The 10,291-nt window shown below is 44.5% G+C and overlaps 1 protein-coding gene across 1 annotated transcript; it reads right to left on the bottom strand.

Annotated features, from left to right (window-relative positions):
* Window positions 1–696: 696 nt before the first annotated feature.
* On the bottom strand, window positions 697–10,095 carry fbxo46 (F-box protein 46). The gene is made up of 3 exons (XM_026191820.2): window positions 9,634–10,095; window positions 3,362–3,942; window positions 697–3,224 (listed from the first exon to the last, which is right to left on the bottom strand). The coding sequence occupies exons 2-3, from the start codon at window positions 3,827–3,829 to the stop codon at window positions 1,392–1,394; spliced, it is 2,301 nt and encodes a 766-aa protein (XP_026047605.2). The 5' UTR covers window positions 3,830–3,942; window positions 9,634–10,095; the 3' UTR covers window positions 697–1,391.
* Between the last annotated feature and the right edge of the window lie 196 nt (window positions 10,096–10,291).

The raw sequence follows: 10,291 nt of genomic DNA, 5'->3' as shown, positions 1-10,291 counted from the left end.
TTAACCCACTTCAAAGCATGAATGACAGCTTTGGCAAACACTGCCCTCTGCCAGATCGGAGGACGGAGGGGGTGGAAGAAAGGAAGAGAGCTAGGGGTTAAAACAAACATAGAATACTTAAAAATAAATCTTTGCAGGTTGAGTAGGGTGACAGACTGGTACAGGGAGAACTCAGTCCTCAAAATAAAAGCAAATACAACAGCAAACAATCTGACACTGACACTCACACGCACACACGCACACCCAAAAAACAGCAAAAGAAAACAAAAAAATAAAAACAAAAAAACGGCAAACAACCAAGTCAATCAAACCATACAAAAGTGACATCAGGCCTTTCCAAAGTGACATCAAGTTTCTCCCCCCCCAATTCAATCCCCCTGAACTTAATCAGGTTCATCTCCCATGATTCTCTGTAAACCAGAAAGTTCTCAGTGGCTCCTCTTTATGGCTGGTCAGCAAGGTTAGGGGGTCCAATCTGAAACTATGACACGGCCCCAAAATCTCAGTCTCAGCCAGTGTGCAGAGACTGTGCCTGTAATTAACCAATGGCTATTTCAGAATTAACATCAGTGACACAGGCAATGATTTCAGCAGCATTATCAGGGGACTGATCGACATGTACAACATTACAGCACATTCAGAAAATAGAAATGCATGGTGCAGGACAGGTACAAATGGCAACCTTGTACAACGGAAAAGAAAAAAAATCAAGTTTGCTTTATACAATCACATTTCTATATTAATGCTGAACATTCCACCACTGAAAAGTTTTACATCTGTTGGACTCGGTACAGCTCATTCCTTGAAGCACCATTGTACAGCAAACATGGAAGTTTGTGATACGACACAGAAACATAGAACAAGTTCTGGGAATAATAATAATAATAATAATAATAATAATAATAAGCAGGCTCTAGGGCATTACATTTTTATGCGTCACTTTATGAATGCTAATCTCAATCAAATACACTGCAAAGTTTTCACATGTATTACCTAACAACCATGTGCAGAGTTAGACAAGAACCCGAATGATTAAGAGGCAGAAAAAGGGTTGAATAACAGCAGCAGTAGGGGACCCAACCCTGGTATGGAAACTTTTCAAAGTGACCACTCTGGAGCACAGTGGGGGAGAGAGGGATTCTGGAGGGCTTCAAAAAACAAAAACAAACAAGGCAAGGAGAGTGACACACCTCTCTTCCTTCTTTACCACTGAAACACCTCCTACTGAGGGCAGGTATGAGGAAGGAGTGCTGCAGCAAAGAAAAACAAAACAGTCCTGGAGTGCTGATCCTCTCTGTTCCTGTTTGTCCTCTGATCAGATGAGAGTGGGAAAGAAGGAGGTGCACAGAATGAGATGAGAGTTGGTATATGTGAGGTGTGCCCTTTCTTCTCTACCTAGCTTCCTCCCTTCTGTCTTCCCGCTTGGTGCGGATGGGTTGAGAGCCATCAGCAGGCTGCTGGACCCAGTTGTTATCATGGAGTCCAACACGGCAGCCTGGCGTGTCCTTATCTGTACGCCGGCAGCACATCCAGTAGGAACGTCCATAAGGCAGGTCATGGTGGTAAGGTTTGGGGTGCCAACGGCACAAAGAAACATCCCCGCGCTCATATTGTCGCTTACACTGCTTGCAGGGGTCATCTCTATAGAGAGGGTCTTGATTCCACCGTGAATCCACAGCCCGCACCCCATATGTCTCAATCAATACCTTGAAGTAGTGGCAGGTGCACTTGAGGGCTGCCAGCGAGCGCGTTGGCAGGTAGCTGAAGATGTTGACCATGATGTGGTCAGGGAGCAGTAGCATGTACTGTCGAGGTTCAAGGAGTCGCTGAATCTGAAAGCGGATCTCCAGGAAGTCATGGGAAACATGACGGTAGAGGCGACACAGTGAAGGGTCTGAACAGTCTTCTCCAACGCTAGGAGAGTCTGGTCGGGTCGCCCGCTCCCCTGAGCCCACTGCCACCCCTGCCCCAGGACTGTTGTTGTTGGCGCAGTCCAAAGAGCACATTCCTGACCCACTGACAGGGCCCGTTCCTTTTACATCCTCCTCCTCAGCCCGAGGGGGCTGAAGGAAAAAGAGCTGTCCAGGAGGGGGATCGTCACATGAGGGATCAGTAGAGTTTCCAACACCCCCACTGCCCCCTCCCCCATTAGGCATAGCAAAACATACAGTCTCCTCCTGCACATTCTCTGTACTGTCCTTGCCATAAAACACACACTGATCCACAGCACCTGTCACCACCACCTCCACATGGAAACCAGTCACTCGCTCCCTTCCTACACCTACAGCCTTCTTCTCCCCAGAAGAGAGCTCCTGGGTTGGGTCTGGGCTGCCACAGGCCGGCCTGTCAGGGTGATGGAGGTCTCCATCTGGTTTCGGGGTAGCAGTTGTGGCAGCAAGCAGCAGACTACTAGGGTCTCTTGATGAGGGACTGACAAGCTGGTATAGGTCACAGGTAATTTTCTCTTTGGCCCTGGCTGCTGCCTGATTACTCCCACCACCACAGCTCATAAACATACAGCGGGACCTGCCAGCTGGCTCCAGTTGAGACCGTGGGTCCAGATTTGACACTCTGAAAGCTATCCTAACCTCACCATGACTGTGGCTGGGGGGTGGAGGAGGTGTTACCGTACCAGACTCACCTCCTCTCCTACACTCCCTTCCCCTGTCTTGATTACAGGACTCTATTCCAGAACCAGGGCCCAGATGAAGCTGATTCTCCAGGTTCTGGGACTCAAAGTGCGCAATGGCCTGGGCAACCCTGAATGACTCCTGCTGCTGCTCCTCAAGCTGCTGGTCTGTCTGGATGGGAGACGACGACTTCTGGACCTCTTTGGAGGGTTGACCACTGGAACTGTCTGACACAAAAACCATAGGAGAGGGGTCTGACACTGTGCCCCGCAGGAGAGTGTGCTGGTGGTGGGTAAGGCCCGGGCTCTGTGTGGTAATAGAGGGCTGGTGGTGGTGTTGGTTACCATGAACACCCACAATCCCTTGAAGGGCCATGGCAGTCCTCTGCTCAACCAAGGCAACCATCTCTGCGACTGAAAGCAGGTCCGTTTCATTCACCCCTCCCAGCTGTGGTTCATCAGGGCTGGGAGGTGTAAGGGAGGGGTCATTGCTGAGAAGTGACTCTGAAGCTTGGGAGCGTGTTGGAGGGTCATAGGATGAACATCGCCTCCGCCTTTTGGCTTTACTGCAGTCAGTCGCCCAGTTACCTTTGACCTGTTTAAAAAAAAAAAAAAAAAAAAAAAAATGCATTTAGGTCTTTGTCTCAATTCTAACTAAAATATCTTACAAAAACAATTATATAACTACAAAATAAATAAATACAATACTTCTTTACGGTTTCACCTCCTTACCTTCATTGCACTGGGTCTAGGCTGTCCAGCTCCACTGAACTGGTGCGCAACAAAGAAGGCAATCTTCTCCTTGGTATTACCTGGCTTAATAACATACCAGGTGTCTAACAAAACACGGCCATCTTCCATCTGGGACCCAGAGGAGGGTGGTGTAGGAGGGGCTGAAGGGGGTTGAGTGGCTTGGTTCTGTGTGAGGGAGCTGGAGTCAAGCTCAGGTTCAGGTGGAGTGTTCTCTGAACCCACACCCTCCTCTTCTCCATTCTGCTCCTGCACCCCCACTATCATCCCTACATCTTCATTTCTGGCACCTGAAGAGGGCTCAGACTTGCAGAGGGAGGGGGACCCTGCCACACCACCACTACCTCCACCACTCCCCCCTGAGCCTGGATTCCTAGCTTTGTTCTGGGAGTAGGTGCCAAAGGGGCGTGGGCACCACAGCCGGATGTGGGAGAAGGTGTCTCGGTCCATCAGGATGCGGACCACCGTGGCATATCGGCATCTACACTGGCCAGCAAACACCCGGAGCTCTCATTGTCGGCTCCCTGTCCTAGAGCCAACCTGATGGGCGCTGGGCATACAACCTACAACGACAGGATAGAGGGAAAAGGAAGTAGAAGAGGAAAGAAGAAGAGAAAAAGTTAAACTGCAGTTCGCCAGTGTTCATCAGTGCTGAGATCAAGTCAGATAATCAATGGCCAACTAGGGCTGTCCTCAACAGCTGCTGTGAAGTATTCACAGAGTTCACATTCAGCGCCGCTAAAGGGGTGAGAACAGAACAATCATCCTACTGCTGTTGGACTAATCACAACTGGTCTGCCTCCTACTCTGGCCAAACCTGATTAAGCGGTTACATTTGCTACTGTGCACCAAGATCATCTCACTTGCTTTGGAGCCTCTAAAATCGAATTAAAGGGATTCCATTTCAGGTTTGGGGTCTGTGGCCTGCAGATGAAAGGGATGAAAGACAGAACACAAAAGAGCCAAATGGACGCTCCTCTCTCTCCCCCGCTCCCTCTGCATCTCCAGGCTTCAAAGAGGACTTAATAGAAGGCAAAACAGGGAGGAGCATGCAGGCATATGATGGATCTATTTTTAGCAAACAGCAGAGAAGGCGGGTTAGTAGTGAAACTGTTGTAGTCCTTTTCCCTGTCCTCACCCTTTTCTCCCTTCCAAGGAGCGTATGCTGCAGGCTAAGAGGGAAAGCCTTTAGTCCACCCAGCATGCTTTGCATCAGCAGCTATGCCAGCTGTATGGACTGCCAGGAACGTGCCGGCACACTTAAAGAACAAGTGGCAACAGAGCAACATGTTCGGCACACTGCTAACCTGAAAGTGTCCATGACATCTGAGAACAGCTTGAATAATTACACCTCATCTGTCAGTCGTAAGCAATATGTTTAAACTGTTAAAGCAGACCTGAATGTAACCACAGAAATACAGATGTAAAAACTGACCACCCACCCCAGCTTAAATGTAGTTTGAATCATGTTTGATTCGTTCATGGCAATATTTTATTAAAAACGACTGTCAGACTATGTTGACGGGGACATCCTGACCCCTATATAAATAATGTGAAGACTCTAAAGATTAGTCGACTAATCTAATAGTTAACATGTCGTTTGAAGCTTTGTAAGATCCCAAAAGACGCAAGAATAAGTAGGATTGAAGAGTAATAACGATATATAAGAGCAGACGCATGCTGGTGCAATAAGCTGTACGTTTTACGCCCAATGGACGCAGGATCTGATTAGTCGACTAATCGCAAAAATAATCGGTGACTAGTTGACTATCAAAATAATCGTTTGTGACAGCCCTACACTGCATGAGAAGTTTTTACAGCCATGGCAAGATGAGACAACAGCAGTAACAACTGCTCGCTGTGTTGAACACCATGTTGACATGTCTAGTTGTCATACTATAAATGATATCAACAACTGAGCCCTCTCTTGCTTCTTGTGTGGCGTGTCTGCTCAGATCTCGCTCCAGTGAGGTTTTCACAAAAAGCAGTTTTGTTTATCTGTAATTAACTTTCTGTGTTTAACTTTTGATTGACTGCTACAGTACCCGTTTGGTGCTGAAGTTCATCTACGTCATACACTGTTCTCCTGAGGTTGCATCCACCCTTTTTCATTCAGTTATGATTAATGTTTCTTGCGATTTCCTCCACCCATTCTTAGAAAGGGTGACAGGGGACATTATTCTACTACAGGCCATAATAAATATTCCCAGATAGAACAAGTTGGCACTGTGCAAAAGCTGGTGATCATCTATGTATTGTAATCCCAACTGCTAAGGAGAAATGGCCATGTAAGTTCATACAGGGTGTGTTTTAATGGATCACATAAACTAGAGTGGTTGGCAGTTCTCGAACCTACCTTGCCTGATAACACAGCTAATTGAAGACCTGTTTACTGTATGACTGTTTTTTACCAAACCCTGCTTTCCATTTTCGTTGGTTGTGCCTCTCGTCTGACACACTGGATAGGTGGTGCTTTGTACATTTGGACTAATGGAATAGCTCAGAGAGGTGCAAAAACCAAACACCACCCACACAGTGTGGTGAACCAATTCAAACGCTTCCTCTATAATCACACAGCAACAACACGGCTAAGAGCTGAGATTATACTGTTGTGAGGAATATAAAAAAAAGAAAAAGAAGCTAGCGAGCCCTTTTTCCTGCCTCGCTCCACGACCCCTTACAGATGTCTATTGAACGCTTTTATTCTCGGCCTCCTTTTTATCCATTTCTCTCTCCCTATTCTCACTGCAAGCAATCCATCTTTCATACCTTACTGGATGGCATAACAAGAGGGGTCAGAAGAGAGAATGCCTGCCCACAGCAGCAATCTATTATGAAGTCTCTCACACGCAACACATCAGCCACTTTAAACTGCAGACCAGACTTTATAGCACCTACATTCCTGTAAATATAAAAATGGCAAATAAAAAATAAAAATCTAAAAACATTTTTTAAATACAAAAAACCCCACACACAACCAACAAAAACAAAAAACAGTCACATTTTTATTTTTGTATTTTCCTTGTACTTTCCTACCTATAAGGAAACTAACAAAAAACAGAATTAAAAGAAGGTTGGAGAAAACCCTCTTTCTCTATTCGTGGATGTGTTGGCACTGGCAAAGAACAAAACTGCTCAGTTCTATGAAAATCTGGCAAGCAGTGGGACTCAGCCAGGTTGCTCCTCTGGGTTTTAGCAAGTCTATTCTTTTACTTCCTGCTCTCTGTATTCACTCACTGTATTCTCCGTTTCCATAAAGCTTAACAGGCAGCTCCACTGATATTGCATAACTCCTTGCATCTGTTGTCAGATGACTGACTAATAGTACATCAGAACACGAATGCAACCAGACAGCCCAGGTGAACAGCAATTTCCAGTCTGTGTATGCTAAATAAGTATACATTTAAATGACAACGCATTAGTTGTTTGACCAGTTTAACTCTTCCTTTAAGGAGACATCATAGAGATATGAAGGTGATTCATTTCGTTATGACGGTGATTTAGTCAATTATGAAACTCTGAAGTTAACCTGTCATCTTAACTATTCCAGGGGTGTAACAATTGTGACACAAACTGCAAATGACACACTGAATCGTATTTCAACATCCTCAAATGATCATGCCCCATGATTATTGCCCTTCTGAGTCTACATTTGTGTTATTAAGCCACATTACAGTGCACTGCAGTACAATGCAGAACACTCATAAAAATTTATTCACAACTCAACTATGAGTATGCACAAAGAAAAGAACTTACACATTTATTCTGTTATGCTGTGGATCAAGATGTAAAAATGTATAAATCTCAAATGTTATTGGCTGTGCTATACACCTATTTTTAGCTTTAAAAGTAGTCTTTTTGCCACACTACTAATGAGAGGCAAAAGCACATCAATTTATACAAGAAAAGCACACCAATATATACTGCTGCAGCTATTTATAGCACTCACTACAAGCCATCCTCAATAATTATCACCACCACAAGAATAAGAAGCAGCAGCAGCTGTCTAATAAACCTAAATTCACAATATGTTATTTGTAATATTTGTAATGAACTTTGTGAATAGCAAGTTGTATGTTGGTTTATTTAGCCATGTTTGTAAAAACTAACAGGATAAATATGATGATTAAAAATTCATCTTAAAATCAGTTTGCTCAAAAAAAACAAACAAACAAACAAACAAACAAACGTATATGCGTGGACTTGTGTATACTTGAGGTCTGCACATAAAGAGCATGTGTGAGAGAAGGTGTACTCCTGTTTTGTTTTTATACAAAGCTAGACAAAGCTGGAGATTAATTTCTCTTTCAGTTATAATATTTTGTACTAGACTGACCAGCAATTGAAAGTTATTCCCTATTCATTAGAGCCAGTTGCTGCGAATAAAAGCTTGGGTTTACGCATCCTGTAACAAACTAATCCCTCCAAACCTGTCCCAACAAATGTAGCGACTGATACCACCAATTTATTTAACTGTGCGTTTACATACACAAACTGCCAAATAAACAAAAAAGAATAAAAACAACAATAATGACTTAGCGCATGTAGAAAGTACACACCGAACTCCACAGCCTAGATGCAAACACCACGTATGACATGGACAATATGAGCTACTGCCCCATCTCATGCAATGATGGTGCTACTGAAGCCTACTGAAGAAATGTCAACTACACAACTGCAAAAGCAAATGTTTTACACAATATAGCTCCACACAACACATATAAAAAGGTATTTATTTGCTCGCAAAATCCTGCTGTTAGAACAAATTTGCAGGTTTGACCTTTTACATCAAAACTCCATTTCTGCTGGAGGGACTCATTTCCCTATACAAATGAAGAGCAGTTTCACTCTCACCAGGTGAGCACAGTTCTGAACACACAGTGTACTACATCCCTGTAAACTCTAATTTAAGGTTTAACGAGGCGGATTAGCAGATGCTGAACCAAAGCATTTAACTTAAGATGGTGTTGCTGTTTTTCCCTTTAAGACTGTCAGCTCCTGGTCTAATGCCATCTTTGCAAAGAAGTCAGCCTGAATAACACTGAGTGAGAGTAACTCAAACTCCTTCCAACCACCCTCTAGCTCTCCCGCTCTCTTTTTCACAGCATTTCAGCCAGACGGGCAAAAGCTGACGAATGATGGGACCCAAGCATGCCAAAAAGCCTTAGCTCAATCTCCCTCCCTGCATGAAGACAATGCAACAGACGAGCAGCCAGCAGGCCAGCTTTGCTGCAAACTGTCAACACAACAATAGGGCAGAGCGCACTGCTCCAGCAGTCTGCCCAGGAACATTACGTGAGAGCAGGCTTTCTGTCTGGACACCTGGGGAGTGTGGCTGAGTAGACTGCAGGACTCACTGCGTCTGTGTGTGTCTGCACGTTTGTGCTGAAACATCACAAATTAGACTGTGATGCAAGTTTTGATTCAATCACAAAGGCCACTGTGTCAACAGTGTTATCCAACTGAACATCTGAAAGGAGGAGGGCAAATCAAACACTCGCAAACAAAATCACATCAAACTGAACTCCGTGTAAGATTGACTTTTTAAAATAGAGTATTAAGCTACAGTCACAAAAACAGATTTCCTTTAGACTTCTTCATATGGGCTTATAAACAAACAACATTATACGAAAGAGAAGTTTATTTTATTTTCTATCGCAGTGCATACATCTAGATATTTGTGCCACGGAGTATTTAGTCTACGCTCTCGGAGGCCTGCAGGTTATCCCTTACCTTTCCTAGTTGTGTTTAAGGTAACCAAACAACTCCGAAAACTAGCTGAAATACTGCCAACCTCTCCACACTCTCAACCAACAAGTGTGGCATCACAAAACACCATCCAGAAACAAATACTCTTATTTGTTGTTGTTATTATTGTAATCATTTGATGCTCGTTATCATCTCAATGTCTTTGGGAATCCAGTAGCTGGCTGAGAAAGTAGCAAACAGTTAGCTTACACAGCGGCATAGTAACGTAAAAATTCCCATCACCTTATTGGCCAAGTTTCCAACACTTTAATAATTAACATAACCTAACGTCGAGGGTAACCTAAAAAATCTTCTACAGACTTGAATACTTCATATAGATTATTAATGAGTAGTCGCACATAGCAAACAGGTCGGTTAGTAGCTACCAAGGTTGCTAGCTGAATAGCACAACTTACCTGCATAATAACATGACAGCGCTTGCTAGCAAGCTACGATTTTTTTTTTAAAAAAAGACCCCGAGCGTTGTATTTTGGCAGCTGGCTTACCTCAGTGGTTTTAACTGAAGCAGACAACCTTCTTAACCAACAGGCTGTCGATGACAAGTGTCTCCTCGCTGAATTTCGCTCCAACCAGTCTGTCTGGTCAAATGCAGGTGACACGAGTTAACTATCCGTGTCCACGTAGCTAAGCTAGCTCACTCACAGGCTAACGTCGTCATTAGCCAGCAGCTACTTTCTATTTATCAACCTTGTCTTAGTAGTGGCAGCCAACGAGGATGGCGTGCTTGTCAGCTCTCTGGACACAGTCTAGCTGACTGTAGGCCTTGTTAGGAATATCAACAGCCGCTCGACCACTATCTATTTAGAAGTGACACAAGCTTTTACGGTATGTTCTCGGGGATACCAAAATAATCAGTGTCAAAACGACGAGATGAGGAAGGCCATCTTGTTGACAAGCAGCTGCATAAGACCCGCAGCCAATAGCGATGCAGAGTCGGTGGTGTGCCCATATATGGCGTATGCACAGCTCCCTCCCTCTGCCGCCCCCTGCACCCCCCCGCTCCATCCACGCTCTCTACACTGGACCACACTGTAAAAACGCAACATCAAAAGGTCACTGTGTCAAAGACAGGTGGGAAAATCCATATAGGCACATTTCCACTCATTCCACACCAGCGTGACGTTCACCGTGACGAGCACTCTG

Source organism: Astatotilapia calliptera, chromosome 14, assembly GCF_964374335.1.
Source record: "Astatotilapia calliptera chromosome 14, fAstCal68.1, whole genome shotgun sequence".
In the NCBI taxonomy this organism is placed as follows: domain Eukaryota; kingdom Metazoa; phylum Chordata; class Actinopteri; order Cichliformes; family Cichlidae; genus Astatotilapia; species Astatotilapia calliptera.
The sequence above is the reverse complement of the archived record's forward strand: the minus strand, read 5'-3'. Positions and strand labels throughout refer to the sequence as shown.